The sequence below is a fragment of the Mercenaria mercenaria genome, chromosome 11 (genome assembly GCF_021730395.1).
Source record: "Mercenaria mercenaria strain notata chromosome 11, MADL_Memer_1, whole genome shotgun sequence".
NCBI classification, from domain to species: Eukaryota; Metazoa; Mollusca; class Bivalvia; order Venerida; family Veneridae; genus Mercenaria; species Mercenaria mercenaria.
The window spans coordinates 57,479,577-57,495,844 of NC_069371.1; the positions used below are offsets into that span (position 1 = coordinate 57,479,577).

Below are 16,268 nucleotides of genomic sequence, written 5' to 3' on the forward strand. Positions count from 1 at the left end.
GAGGACTGTAGCAATCTGTTATCCCGAAAATAATTATTTTGAAAAGTGTCCCAAAATATGGACACAATAATCATCATCCACCCGACCCGTGTTGAAAATGAAAAAAAAAAAAACAACAAAAAAAACCCATTAACAATTGTCGGTAATTATTCTGTTGATAAACTAAGTAATTGGCCTTATTTTCATTATCAATTAACACCTCCTCAAAGAGCTAAATGAAGCGTGTCGGTTTGAATATTATGGCATCTGAAGAGATCAAAGCGGTATAGTTGCCCGAGATTGTCATGGCATTACGTCATGTTTTCGCGCCATGTGGCACATCACTGTCTGATCGTACTTTCTCGATTCCTTAAATTGTTGAGAAGAAATAAATAAAAAAAGTTTTTTTCTTTAATTTTTTAAAAGCAAATGTGCAATATCCCGAATAAACTGACATGTAAATGTGTTAAGCCGTGAACGATAATAGTGGATATCCTACCTCTGTGACCTATTTGCCCTCAAGGAATTTACATTATTGTTTGAGAAGAATATCTAACAAAGTGTTGTGTCAAAAAATACATGTACAAAGAATCATTTAAAACTTACTAAAAACCGCAACGACATCATACTGCTTTATTTTAAAACCACAATTTCTATTTACGTTCAAGAGGTCACGTAACCTATTCTGCCGCGCTAACAGAAATCTGTTTGCCAAAAATCGTTTTACTCCATGTATTTAAATTGCTGCCGCTTTCTCATTATTTAAGATTTTTTAATTGTGTTTTTTGTACTTTCTGGTCAAAAGTCTGAATTTTATTACCATAGTAGTACCGTTTATTTACTTTAAGAAAGAAATAAATAATCAAGATCGCGCTGTTTGAAATTTTACAAAACATTATATGAAAATTTGATCGTTTTTAAAGAATTTTGCCTACATTCCTGTCGATATCTTATTAAAATTGTTATAGAATTCAAACTGTATTAGTTCTCAAGCGGTGTTGAAAAAATGAATGCACTACGCGCGTTTTTTGTGTCAAAAGTAACCGCGATGTAAATTAGATATTACGATAGGGCGCACGTGCTTGTGGAATGGAAAATTACCAGTATGACGTCTTGATATTTTTACGATTCGCGGGTAAATTCCAGTCAACCCAGGTAATTTTGCCTGATGTAATTTCTCAATTTGGTAAAGTTACCACGTAAAAACCACTCGCCCGATCGGTGGAGTAGTCCATTCGTGCTATCCTGACTTTAACTCGCCAATGCTTATAACTGTAGAATACCGTACTTAAGGCAAAATCAACTTTCGTTTTGTGAATTCGCCGATATGGGTACGATTTTTTCCTCTTTATTTTTCACTTTAAGGGTTTTATTTTACTTGCAGACCGTGACTGAAAATTGGTTGACTGTCGGTCTACCCAACTTTTGATAGTTAGTGGACCTGCCAATATTTTGGTTGCGTCGGTCCAACGGTCCACCGCTAAGGTCGAGGCCTGGTTAAACAATGATATTTTTTCACACTTTCATAGATTTAAACTGATAATAAATGTGTATTGAAATTCCAGCATAGAAATGGACACTGACTTTACATTAGTGATTACTGCGGTGTTGACAGCAGAAGCAGCGGTCCAGTACTAAGACTGTCTACGAAACCAAGGATAACAAGTTCTTTATCTGAAAATTACGAAACGTATGATTGGGATCAGTGTTCAGTATACACCTGAAAATAATAGACTTGCTATTTGCCGAGTGCACACTTGTTTTCTATCGTCGTAAATATAAAGTAGACTAGTAAATATTTGTACATATGCATAATCTCATAAACACTTCTTTAATGTATTTTCTTTGAAATTAACAAATAACTGGCTCAGTTGAGACACCATACTTTAAAGTAAATTCAGTTTATTCACCACGAGGTTCAAAATGCACGGGAATCTCGTGATAATACATGCCTTTAATTTCACATGGTTGAAGTGTAAACATATAGTTAAATTTATTTCGTTTTATTTCTCACGGAAAAGATCGGACGGTTTTTTATATTGGAAAAATTATAGAACATAATATGCATTTAAAGTTGAAAGTTGATTGTTTTCTACAAGACGTAAAACTGAAACAAGTAAGCACTTTACTTTTCCAGCAATTAATGTTCCTCAGGTGAACTTTGACACTGTTTACGAAGAGAAATCAGTTTTGTGTCATCTTGAAATGCGTTGTTCAGCTGAAACGTATAGTTCCCGGAAAAGTTCTAAAACGGTTTATTTTGGGGATTTTTGTTTTATTTATAAGTACAACACAATGTGCAATATTTCCAGTTTTTGAAAATGATTGAAATTCAACTTTATTTTAGAAAAAGTACCGACCTTTCATCAATATTTTGCCAGCAGATGCTTACAAATTTTAAGTGAAACGGCTTTCTTGTCCAAGAGAGGTGTGTAAAGCGAAAAACTATCATTACACACTGCGTTTATTCTTTAAATGTGAAGAATCGGCAACAGAGATTAAGGAGATCGGACAGTGAAAAACTATACTAAAATGATATCTCTAACCATGAATAAGGAGACATACATATTTTAGAAAGGAAATCTGAGGTAAAAGAACAATAATATATTTTATTCCTTGAAACAAACATGGCGGCGAAATATTTTAGAAAAACTGTGCACGTGTTTTGCGCATTAGAATGTTTAACGACATTTTCTTGAAAAAGTAACGCTCGTGTGCACTAGTTTGGCATTTCTTTGATTTGAAAATAAATACTTTATAGCAATTTAGGTTGCATACGATACCAAAATTTTGCACCAAAAATGTTCTCTCATTTTCTTCCAAAGCACCGCGGAAATAGGGTTCAGCGTAGCTTTCATGCTCGCAAGTTTACCTACAGATATATCTTTTCAATTTTTATCATATATATTTTATGTCCTTGAATTTAAAAAGCTGTTTCGAGGATTCTGATTTTTCACATAAATTTCTAATTTCAATTTGCGGAAGTACAGATAACTCGCCAATAGCGGGTCACTATCTAAACATAGCATATAATGAAGAATGTTTAGACTTTCATGATATCTAAACTAACTAACACTTAAAACTATTGCTTGCATTCATATCAATGTTTGATTTATTTGAATCAATTCTTTTATGTCTGAAGTTATGATGAAATATTTATACCTGTCTGATTCACCAATAGGGGGTCACCTGGTTTATCATATTTTCTATCCATTTAAAATAGTCTTTTTTTCTGACAAAACATGACTGTGGTATTAGAAATAAACATTTCAAGACAGAATATAATGAGAGACAGTATGTTTACATTTCAAACAGGCGATATTAAGTAAAAGAATATAGCACTAGTTTTCACAGTTGTGTTTCTATGCATAAGTAGCACCACCTATATCTAAAACTAAAATCAAAATATTGATTCACAGAACCTTATTCATTTATCTAAGTTTGCCAGTTCAAACCAGTACAACATCAAATCAACCTTTGATTTGTATTTTTAAGCCAAATAAACAACCTTTTGATTATCCCTGAAATGGGTGATTCTCTATTGGCTGAATGGCTGCCTCAGTTTCATGGCACTTTTTTCCATCAAAGTCAATCTAAAATTCATAATCATATTATTCCTATGACAGTGTGCGTTTCACTCTTCAAAATGATACCAAATTTGTGTGGTTTTATCGAAGAAATTGTGAGGTACGCTAAAAAATATTCTACTTTGAAGAATTCAAGAGTGCTAAAATCCAAGTCAGGAAACATGGTTGCAAGAGTTATCTACTCATGGAACTCAAACTCATTAGATTAGATCCACCTTCTTTTGTCTATTAATTGCTAAATGATAAGTGTATATAACTGGATACTTAAACATTGTATACTCTAATATGTTTAAGAGAGATTCACATTTTATTTCAGTGCTCCAGCTAGGATTAAAAAAGGGCAGGGTGCTGGCACTGAAAAGGGCACTTCTGGGGTGGTGGTCGGTCCGGGACCGTGCTCCCTCGGGGAAAAAATATAACTGGTCCATGCATACTGTGCATTTTAACATACTTTAGGCATGGAATTTGGCATAATTTAGGCATGTTTTTTGGCACACTTTAGGTATGGTCTTTTAATAGGCTATGTCTGTCATCTCTAATGCACCTATTTATTAACTAAAAATTCTGCTGTTTGTATTTTACTTGGCATTGATTTTCAACTTGTAACATTTCTTTGTAATTGCATACTGAATAACAATATCTATGTGTTTAGGCCTATTTTACTTGCTACAATTTCAGTACACATCTTCTCCATGTAGGCTACTTGATATTTATAAATTTATACCTGCAACATATTATATACAGAAAATAAAGTTTAAACTTCCACTTAAATAAATGAATTCAGGCAAAGTTTTTAACTTACAACAGTCTAAAAGCAAGTTTAGCACTTGTAATAGACATATTCCAGGTATCCAAAATTTTATATCCGGATATGGTTACACTTTTTTATAAAAGTCGTCGAATGCCCAGTTTAAACAATATTTTTGAAAAAATATTATGATGCAAAGACAGTTTAACAGCATTTCACAGTATCTGACATTAAAGTGTACCCTGTCATTACATCTTAGTAAACTAATTTCAAAGAAATCTTCATAAAAAACGGCAATTTCACAAAGCAGACGACAACTTACTTTCGATTTCAAAAACTTGTAAAACGATAAAATCAAAGTATTTTCCTATTTAAATTTGATTGTGATCGATTTTTATTAATTACATATAAATGTCTGTTGTCTGGACTTAAGTTTCAGTTGTGTATAAAGGGGTATTTACGGCTATATTACCGAAAACGAAAGTACACTTTGACAGGTGGCGCGAAATGATAATGATTTCAGACTGGTTTGCAAACTGTTTTAACACTAAGGTTCAATGATTTTAATGCTAGTGGAGCAGTCTAAAGTATCATGGTCTGCCTCGGGCACGATTACAGCAGGTAATTGTTTAATTGTTTGCTAATTATGTCAATGCCCCCCGGCGTGTATCACTCGATAAAAAGGGGGCAATAAAGCAGTGTATCATAATCACTGAGGCAAAAAAGGAAAGTTTGGCTAAAAAAAAAGAAATGAATGGTTGTAAAACGGACAGGGTGCCTGGCGGGGCAACAGGGCGGAACGAATTTCGGAACGGGCGATGCGCCCTGCTGTAAATAGCTAGCTGGAGCACTGTATTTTCAATTGACCCTCTATTGGCAGTGATTCTCTACTGGTGAGTTGACTGTACCTTAATGAAGGGATGTTAGTCAAAACGTCCCCTAGTCAAAACACCCCCCATTTTGGTCAAAACGTTGTGAAATTATCTGATGTTTATATTGTGTAAAAGTGATGTTTCTGTTATTTATTAATAAAATTAAATGAAATTATAATGTTGTTATGTTATAAATGAAATTGTTACAACTGCATGAAGACAAAGCGTTAATGGATCAAACAAGATGTTTGTAAACAGGTATCTAAAAGTATAATTGCACAACAATTAATTAATGTGAAAAAAGTTATAACTATTAAAAATGAAGTGTCCTTACATTAATGCCTCAGTCACAAAACACCCGGCCGCTGGCCGATGCGTCCGATATCTAGGCATCGGACGGACTGTACACGTCGGAGCCGGTCGCCGTCTGATGAGTGGCACTGTAGTTTGGACAAAAGGGCGCTGTCAGTCATCGGGCGGAGGCCGTCCGGCGATTGGACAGTCACTGGCCGATTTAAATGTCGCTTAGCCATACCTTGATTTTTCCCGGCGCATTGTACAATGACCCCAATGTCGGGCGATCTCCGTGCGATGATCGTCCGATCTTCATCCGATCTCAACTCGATTCCTTCCCGGACCCGACGTCGGGTAAAATTTGATGTGAGACTTAAAATTTGTCCGGCCGCCGCCCGATGCTCCAAAATGCCCCGATGTCCGTGCGATCATTGCCCGGCCGCTGGTCCGATGAGCGAAAAAAAAAGTCGGCCGATCATCAGGCGGCAGTCGGATTGTATTTGTGACCGAGGTATAAGTGTAGGAACAAAGTCAAACCGCGTCAACATGCCATTGCCTGCGACTCGTGTGGCAACGGGCAACACAGAACCTCTGACACAGGTAAGTTATATTCATGTTATTATTATTATTGATTTCTTGAAATTCTAGACTTCAGTAAATGTCTTTTGTAGAATACTTATCATATTCCAAATTGTCTAACTACTTTTTTGGCAAATATGTAATTTTCTGCGAAAATCTGATTAACTACCTTTTACCATATTAATAATATCTTTATTTTATTTTATAAAATATTGAAAATCTGATTAGAAAGAAAAAAACAACAACAATATACAGATCATAATCCCATTATGAAAAGCAAACAAATTCAAATATACAAGTAATCAATGCACTGTCAAGTTAATCCAATCAGAGTAGATAATGTGTTATAACAGGAACAGATTTACAATAGGTGTTAATTCAATCAACAGATTCTGTATATTGAATTGATTAGTAAAAACAAATGAGAAATAAACGATAAATATTTATTTACAAGTACCAGAATTAAAAAGAAATGATATAACAAGAGGGTCATGATGACCCTGGATCGCTCACCAGAGTAATATGTTTCAAATGTCAAACTGATGATTTTTAGAAATTTTTTGGAAAATTTTCCGATGTACAATCAAGTAACCCCTGGGGGGGGGGGGGGGGGGCCAATTTTACCCCGGGGGTCATGATTTGAACAAAGTTTGTAGAAGTCGACTAGGCAATGTTACACATCGAATATCTAAGATCTAGGCCTTCTGGTTTATTTTAAGCAAATTTATGAAGATTTCCCTATGTACAATAAAGTAACCCCTGGGGCTGGGTCAATTTGACCCTGAGGGGGTCAAGATTTGAACAAATTTTGTAGAGGTCCACTAGGCAATGCTACATGTCGAATATCTAAGCTCTAGGCCTTCTGGTTTATTTTTAGAAAATATTGAAGATTTTTCTATGTACAATCAAGTAACCCCATGGGGCGGGGCCAATTTGACCCCGGGGGTCATGATTTGAAGAAATTTTGTAGAGGTCTACTAGGCAATGCTACATGTCAAATATCTAAGACCTAGGCCTTCTGGTTTATTTTTAGAAATTTTTTGAAGATTTTCCTATGTAAAATCAAGTGACCCCTGGGGCGGGGTCAATTTTGACCCCGGGGTCATGATTTGAATAAATGTTGTAGAGGTCCACTAGGCAATGCTACATGTGAAATATCTAAGCTCTAGGCCTTCTGGTTTATTTTAAGAAAATTTTTGAAGATTTTCATATGTAAAATCAAGCGACCCCTAGGGCGGGGTCAATTTTGACCCCGGGGGTCATGATTTGAACAACTTTAGTAGAGGTCCACTAGGCAATGCTACATGTCAAATATCTAAGCTCTAGGGCTTCTGCTTTTTGAGAAGAAGATTTTTTAAGGTTTTCCTATGTAAAATCAAGTGACCCCTGGGGCGGGGTCAATTTTGACCCCGGGGGTCTGATTTGAACAAATTTTGTAGGTGTCCACTAGGCAATGCTACATGTGAAATATCTAAGACCTAGGCCTTCTGCTTTATTTTTAGAAATTTTTTGAAGATTTTCCTATGTAAAATCAAGTGACCCCTGGGGCGGGGTCAATTTTGACCCCGGGGTCATGATTTGAACAACTTTAGTAGAGGTCTATTAGGCAATGCTACATGTCAAATATCTAAGGTCTAGGGCTTCTGGTTTTTGAGAAGAAGATTTTTTAAGATTTTTCTATGTAAAATCAAGTGACCCCTGGGGCGGGGTCAATTTTGACCCCGGGGTCATGATTTGAACAAACTTGGTAGAGGTCCACTAGACAATGCTTCACACCAAATATCTAAGCTCTAGGGCTTCTGGTTTTTGAGAAGAAGATTTTTAAAGTTTTTCCTTTCGGTTGCCATGGCAACCAGAGTTCTACATGGAATTCAATTCTTTGAACAATTTTTAGAGGAGACCATCCAAGGAACATCCCTGTGAAGTTTCATCAAAATTGGCCTGTTGGTTTAGGAGGAGATGTTGTTTAAAGGAAAGTGTGGACGGACGGACGGACGGACGGACGACGGATGGACGGACGGACGCCGGACGGTGAGCGATCACAATAGCTCACCCTGAGCACTTTGTGCTCTGGTGAGCTAATAAAGAAATATGGGCCGTTCCATGAGGAAACCTGAATTAGTGACAAAAATCAAAATTATGATCGCAAAATATTCATTAATAACTTCCTTTTATCTTTCAAATCTTAAAATTTGAAGTAATTATCTTCACTGTTTCAAGAATTACAATGCTAGTAAGTCACCGAAGGCATTTTGTGTAAAAAGTTATTATTATTTATAGTTTGTGTAAAAAGGTAATATTAACATTCTTTTCAGTCATTTCATTTTCTTACTATATTATTTTTCAGTTACTTATGCACAATTCCTGATTTCTATCTCCTATAAATGTTTCTTATGTCTTTTACAGCTACCGCACAGGGGATATGTCTGCAAGTTCCTTGCTAAAAAAGATGAGCACCATTTACAAACCAAGGCTCACCAAAACAGTTCAGGATGAGGAATAATTGTGATAAAAACATTAACTAGCATAAACGTGAATTGGACTTCTTGATATTGTGTAGCTGGAACACTTTGAATTAATATTGTGATATTCTTGACACAAGATTAGACATGGAACAGCACATAAACTTGGTATCCAGATCGTTCTATGGTCAGATCAGACAAATTGGTCACATAAGAAAATATCTAACAACTGAGTGAACTGACACAACAAAATGTATAGTAAACTCCCTAGTAACATCACGGATGGACTATTGTAATGTGCTGCTGCATGTAATACCGAAAACAAATCTTAAAAAGACTACAGCTCGTTCAAAACACAGCAGCCCGCCTCATCACAAAATCGTCCCGCTATCTTTTTGCTGTTCTCACAAAGTGACCTATACACTGAAATAAGTAGCAATCTGTGGTTAATCAAATTCTCTTTTAGTTTGATCATGACCTGATAAGCATAATGGGATGCTAAGAGTGTTATAGCTTTAAACCTTTTTGCGTAAAACTTTATCAGCCTTGCTTAAATTTTTTTACTGCATAGCCGGAAAGATAAGAGTTCAAGGATTCAGGAAATAATTGCATTAGTCAAATTCAAAATGAGGAATTGGCACAGGAGGGCTTTGTAATATTTTATGATAACTGAAACAAGTTACGAAAATATAAGCAATAACTCAACAGCATGCCCATTCACGCACTGCAGTACGTGAATCACGCACAAAATATCAAATGCACGCATAAATATCACTTGTTGGGGGTACATGCACGCAGAGATTCGGAACTCCTGTTCAGCTGGCAAATCGCTGTTTATTTCATCAAGCACTTGCCAATTGTTTGGTACAGTCTTAAACGCAGATCCGGTCCAGGGACGTGATAATTTCGTTTCCATCACCGAATTCTTGGCGTAATTGTCAGCCGCATAGAGGGGTTTCATAAGTGTTTTAGTCATACGTCACATGGGTCGTGTGCAAAAAAAGTATGGATACAAAATGCAAAAAGGCATTTTAGCTTTTATAAACTCAACAAAAGGTTAACAGTATTTTATTTTTGGATATTTAACTGCAATTTTGATACACATTGCATATCTGTAATAGTTTGGGCATTTATTATTGATTGGCGATTTTTATCAGTCTTCAGTTGACTGTATGTTATTTCGGACAAATCATGTTCCGTCCACGAAATCGGGAATACATGAACCGTGCTGAAAACTTATTTATATTTAGTATAATATTGGGAGGGGTCCTATGATTCAAAATTTCCTATCTTAACTTTGGAAAAACATTTTAAATTTTCTAAAATTATCTCATCTGTTATACCCCACCCACGAGAGTTCTGCATGAAAAAAAACATGTATATACAAATTTCAGTAGTTAAATAGAAAAATTTCAGATCTACCATGTAGTGTACCCCCAGATTTTGAAGTGTACCCCTATTTTGCAAAAGCAGGGGGTACATGTACCCTTAACTTTAAAAATGAGTGGGCATGCTGCTCAAATGGGTTATAAACTGCGATAACTTGAAACAGTTACACCCCTGACTGCTGGAGTTACCTACGAACACTGGAACAGCAAATTATTCAGTTTCAGTTTTATGACTGCATATGCCATGTTTTGTGATTTTCCTACATATCTGCTTTATGTCACATGTTTAATTGTTAAGCGCCCTTGACCGTATATTTCATATGAAAAGGGCGCTCAACAAATCTGGTATAATAACAATAATAATATATGATATTGTGAATTTGACTTCTTGGTGAAGAACAGTGGATGAATAGTGTGATGGGCATTATCCTGTTATTTGGAACGGGTTCCATATAAATATTTTACCATATTTTACAGCAAAATGGACGTTGTTTCATTCCGAACCGGATAACCACTTTGGAACTACTTTTTTTTAGTAAAGAATAATTTAATATAATAATACTTCGATTTATTCCGTATAGCTTTTTAGATACTGTCAAATCATTCAATTCACTTCTATTGAATACCACATCTTGTCTCCAAAAATGGGTATGAATGAAAAACAAGTGCATTCCAAATAACAGGAGTATATATATAGAGAGAGAGTTGTGATTCTAAATAGTGCCTCGCAAGGGGAAGGTATCCCCGGGAAAAGGGTTTTCTTTGGGGGATACATTTCTTCAGAAAATGGGGCTTGGCAATCTTTTGGGGGTTAAAAGTGTCTGAAAATGGAATTTTTTAGAGTGAAATGCCTAATTTTAGGATGCGTTCCAAATAACAGGAGTATATATACGCGACGAATTAGGTCAAGTAAGAATTGATTGTATTCATCCGCCATTGAAGAAATACTATCTGGGGCGGAGCCATCTGGGGCAAGTTTCCTGCATAAAACAATACAACTTAGCAACTCACCTGGCAGAATGTAGGCTTCGATTTATTCCGTATTGTTATCCAATTTATGTATTTATAAAATATTTGAACTGCCAAAGTTAAGTTTCTGCTGTGGATGTGACAGGTGCTTCAGTAAATTCGTCACGTATATATACTCCTGTTATTTGGAATGCATCCTAAAAAAAGGCATTTCTTTTGAAAAAGTCCCATGTACAGACACTTTTAACCCCCAAAAGTATGCCATGCCCCATTTTCTGAAGAATTATATCCCCCAAAGAAAACCCTTTTCCGGGGATACCTTCCCCTTGCAAGGCATTATTGAAATCAAATCTCTCTCAGTATATATATACTCCTGTTATTTGGAACGGTAAAAAAAACATGCATGCTTTGGAACAGTCAGAAAGAAAAAAAAAACGTGCATGCGATGTCCTTATCAGAGTTCGATCCATCTGAACAATGAATGCTATTTAATAAATTATGCTGAATTCCAGCATGCTACATTCTAACTGAATGATGTTCCAAACTTCCAAGTGATAAGGATCATTAAGATAGCCATAAAATTATCTGGCATTAATAGCTTGCCGCTTGCCTAGTGGTCAGTCTGTGCTCGAGTGTATCAGAGGTTTAAATCATTTAATGTGTAGTATTCATGTATAATGGGCGAAAGGAATAATCGAGAAGTTCTGAAAAGTGGATGGAAATTAAGATAACAATTAAGATTACAATGTTTCAAACAACAGATACGAGTACCTAGACGGTAGGATAAGATCGTATGTACACCGAAATATCCGACAGTAACACAGGTGCGTAGTAATACTTTGTAAACAGATCTGACCTAATTCGTCGCATATATATACTCCTGTTATTTGGAACGCATACTAAATATTTCCTTTTTTCTTTAAAAAATACAATTTTCAGACACTTTTAACCCCCAAAAGATTGCCAAGCCCCATTTTCTGAAGAAATATATCCCCCAAAGAAAACCCTTTTCCCGGGGAAACCTTCCCCTTGCAAGGCATTTTTAGTATCTTAACTCGCTCGCTATATATATACTCCTGTTATTTGGAACGCCCTTGTCTTTCTTTTATATCTATTGTTTAGAGGCAAGAGGTGGAATTAATTAAAATAATTGAATGATTTGACTCTATTCAAAAAGAATTACGGAATAAATCGAAGTATTATTATACATAAAAGAATTGATCATCATTATGAATTAAAAAAGTAGTTCCAAAGTGGTTATCCGGTTCGGGATGTAAACATCGTCCATTTTGCCATAAGGTATTATGTTAAATATTTGTTTGGAACACGTTCCAAATAACAGGATAATGCCGTGTGATGTTATTTTTACTTAGTAAATATGCAGTTGCTACTGTTCTGATGTTTTATTAAATTATGTTTTATAAATAAAGTTACAACTCTGATCAGCATTTTGTTCATTCTATACAAATTTTGATTGTATAGAAGAAAAGATTTTCCCTTCACAAATGTTCACACCTTATTACTGGTGATTAATGGGTTTATGACACCTAATATTAAGCCCACAGCTCAATTAAAGCACAACCATATATAGTTGATAGGTGTTGATTGCATTATTTTAGGTGCTAATAAATCAATTTTGTGTATTATCAGATACATAATCCACAAGTTTCAAATTGAAAAGATAATAAAATATATGAATTAATTAAAAGAATTAAGAATAATACAAAAAAATATTAGAGGGGTGTTTTGACCAAATTCTAAACTGAATGGGGGACGTTTTGACCAAAATGGGGGGTGTTTTGACTAGGGGACGTTTTGACTTGATACCTAATGAATACATCTGCATCATTTTTAAATGAAGTCTTTATCTTAAAAAGTCACTGAAATACCTACCTTCTAATGCGAAAATACCTAGAAACTAGCGTATTTATCTTCACTGAACTGAAAAATTTCTTCGTACTAAGCATGTTAAGTATGTTTCATAACTTCCCGCCCTACTGTACTTACCGGAACCGCATAGGTTCAAGAACAATTTTAACTTTATTAGAAGAGAAGAGGAGTCAGTTACTTCCCTTGGACAAACTTCACTACAGCGGTACCCAATTAAAATTTGTTTTAAAAATATAAAGACGAGAAGATTTATTACAAACGAATTCATTTAACATTCCGTTACGCTCGGTAAGTTTATAGAAGAATGACATCATTTAAAACGATGTGTAAAATGAATCATGGCACTTACTGATAATGTGACCGGAAAGCAGTCGGGTATAACACCACTAAACACGGCTTATAGGCTGAACACCGCTAAAATCTGACTGTGTAAGATGCCAGTTTTGGGACTTTTTGCAAGCCGGTCGGAGACCGTCTTCCTTCAATTCAGCAGAAATAAACTAAAAAATGTGATTTGAAAGAAATAAAGCATATATATAGTTATCATGTATTTGTATGCTTTCTTAAAATCCAATAGAAATATTTGCCATTTATAAGACTCTGTAATCCATATTTATAGGTAGCTAGAGCAGGGACGGGTATTTCCGAACACTTAAGCGTATTCTCCATAGTGATGAAAGACAGAGTGTATTGCTGAACTAGGCAGTTATTTATAACTCCCCTTTATCTAACATACAGAAATATGCTCCTTACATGTATTGCAGCCATTATATAACTATGAAAACATGAACTTAAAGAAGGTGACCACTCCCGTCTATTTCCGAACATGGAGTGTCAGCCGAACAGACTAAAGCTCTATTTCCGAACATGAGTGTTGTTTTAAAAAAGGTGAAAATTAGACAACAAAACATTTTATTTTCAAAACCTGGACAGCAATAAGCTAGATCTATTTTATTTTGACGTTTCATTTGATTAATTTTAGACTTAATTAGAACTAATGCGAACGATTTCATTAAATATTAAAGACACCCAAACAGAAACAAAGCAGCGTCTTCCTCTTCCATTTAGTTAGCAGAAATTCTTGTTGTGCCAGTCGAGACTTCCTTTTCTGTTAAGAACGGTTTTAGGGCCTATTCTGTTAGTTCCTGGAGAACGGTATATTACTCAAATTATCACTTTTTAATATAATTGTGGTACATAGACATTAAATTATTATCCCCTGCTGATGAAATCGGGAGGGGGGTATTGAAATGGCTTTGTCCGTCAGTCAGTCCGAGCTCACATTTGCATACTTAGGTGGCTATAGGAACAATAGGTAACTGTACTTTTTTTTGATGTCATTCATTCCATAAGGCTTTTATGTGGCTATTTTTCTCTTACGTGGCTAAAAGAACAATAGAGAACACAAAAGAGTAGCCACATAAGTATCCATATGTAGGAACGTCCGTCAGTCCATCCGTCAGTCCGTCCGTCCGCAGCCATTTCTCAGTAACTACTTGGTAGAATTTCATGAAACTTGAAATAAACATGAACCAACATACTGCGATGATGCCCGTCAAGTTTTTTTTTTTGATTGGTCAATTTCCCTCAGAGTTCTTGCCCTTGATTTAATGAAAAATGTCCGTCTGCAGCCATTTCTCAGTAACTAGCAGGTAGAATTTCATCAAACTTGAAATAGACATGAACCAAGATACTGCGATGATGCCCTCAAGTTTTTTTTCGATTGATCAATTTTCCATATAGTTATTGCCCTTTAATTGTTTAAAAATCCACAGATCTGTACATAACAAACCAACCAATTGGAAGAATTTCATTAAACTTCTTTCATTCTTTTCCATGAACATTTATTATAAACATGTGATGTTGTGTACCTACACCTGGTCGCTACCTTACCTTGGTCACCTTCCCCCCCCCCCCCCAATTTTTTTTTTTTTTTTTTTCATTTTTCGTTTTCTATCAATATTTATAATCAACATGTAAAATGTTGTATCCTCACCCCTGCCCCCCACCCCCACCGAAACAAACCATTCATTTTCTTTTAATTTGATTTTGACTAATGAAATTATTTGCTTCTTGGTAACATTCTTAACTTTTTGCTGGATATATTTTTTTGCCGTTCCTCACCTCTGACCCTTTCCGCAGGGGATTCCAATTCATCGAATTTGCTTGTTTATTTTGCTTTAAAAGTGTCAAGGTGCATGCATGTGTGCGAGTCAGCGAGCAAATGCAATAAAACAAACCAGTGTGCAATACTTGGATTAATTGGTCAAGTTACGTTTTCCATATTTATGATTGTACAAGCATGTTTTTCATATTAACAGATCTTAACATACCTTGACCCAGGCCGGATCCAGAAATATTTGATTGGGGTGGGGGAGGTGGGGCAGAAGTTTAGAATGAAGGTGTCATCGGGTAAATGCATAGCGCAAAGATGAAATAGGTCAGCCATTGTTGGGGGAGGGGGTGTCGGGGGGGGGTCTCCCCAAGGATTATATACGGATATGAAATGGGGGTCTCTTGTGCATTTTTTGGTCTTAGGTTTGAGGTATTGGAGGGCATATTCCTGTCAGTTTAGGGTGTCAGGAGGTTCTCCCCTGCAAAGTTTTGAAATACAGGTGGCCTCTGGTGCATTTTCTCGTGTAAATTTTGAGGGAGTAGGGTGAGGGAAGGAGTTAGGTATGAAATTGTTGCCTCTGGTCAGTGATGCGTGTTTGGGACTTAATTTTGAGGTACTGGAGGGTTATTCCTGTCATTTTGGGGGGTCAGGGGCTCACGCCCTGGAGTTTTTTTTTTTTTTTTATAATACAGGTAATTGGAACGGCGGCCTCTGGTGCCTTTTTTTATCTAAATTATGAGATACTGGAGAGGGGAACCTCCTCATTATTGGGTGTCAGGGAGCTCGAGATCTCTTTCCTAGAAATTTTGATGCAGGTATGAAATGGTGGCCTCTGATGCATTTTTTTTGTTTAAATATTAAGGGAGGGGACACCCCCTGGAGAGGGCTCTCCCCTAGAATGGTGGCATCTTGTGCATTTTTGGGGGTCTAATTTTTTAGAAAATATTTCTTTGCCGAAATAAATGTGTGCAAGTTTTATGAGTATAGGTAACTTCTCTGCCAACTGGACAAACATAGATCTATATACCTTATAAGACAGTTAAGAGAAATCCAGCAACATAACGTTCGGTCTCAAGTACTAAATTCAATACAAACTGTGTTCGGAAAAAGACGCTGTCTGAAAATTCAGTAGTGTATTTCCGAACACACAAATTATGTCATTTAAAGTGGTCTACTCAACTGATCTCCAGCAGCTGTGAAAGCATAGTAAAATGTATACAGATGTGTATATATACTTACAAAAGCCACAAACTGAAATGCTTTAGACACAAAACCTTAACTTGTGATGTTTGCAACCTTATCTTTTTAAGTAATTTTTATTAACAGTGTCTGGTATACTTACTGGGTTGAAGTTCAAGTTGTCACTGTAACGTGTGTGTAAAAT

At 35.9% G+C, this 16,268-nt stretch overlaps 2 protein-coding genes across 5 annotated transcripts in view; one reads left to right on the forward strand and one right to left on the reverse strand.

Moving 5' to 3' along the window:
• The window catches only part of LOC123531281 (oxidoreductase NAD-binding domain-containing protein 1-like), a 96,541-nt gene extending 83,521 nt beyond the window's left edge, over positions 1–13,020 (reverse strand). Inside the window, exon 1 of one of the 3 annotated variants that reach the window (XM_045312104.2) lies at positions 12,886–13,020. In XM_045312104.2, the coding sequence (XP_045168039.2) occupies positions 12,886–12,896 (11 nt within the window). In that variant the 5' untranslated portion in view covers positions 12,897–13,020. Of the gene's footprint in view, positions 1–12,771 lie in introns of all 3 variants that reach the window. The other 2 variants (XM_045312103.2, XM_053517505.1) reach the window with 2 other exon arrangements.
• The window catches only part of LOC123531280 (4-trimethylaminobutyraldehyde dehydrogenase A-like), a 67,625-nt gene continuing 64,285 nt past the window's right edge, over positions 12,929–16,268 (forward strand). Inside the window, exon 1 of one of the 2 annotated variants that reach the window (XM_045312101.2) lies at positions 12,929–13,056. The gene's annotated coding sequence lies outside the window, so the exon portion shown is untranslated. The remainder of the gene's footprint in view (positions 13,057–16,268) is intronic. The other variant, XM_045312102.2, reaches the window with a different exon arrangement.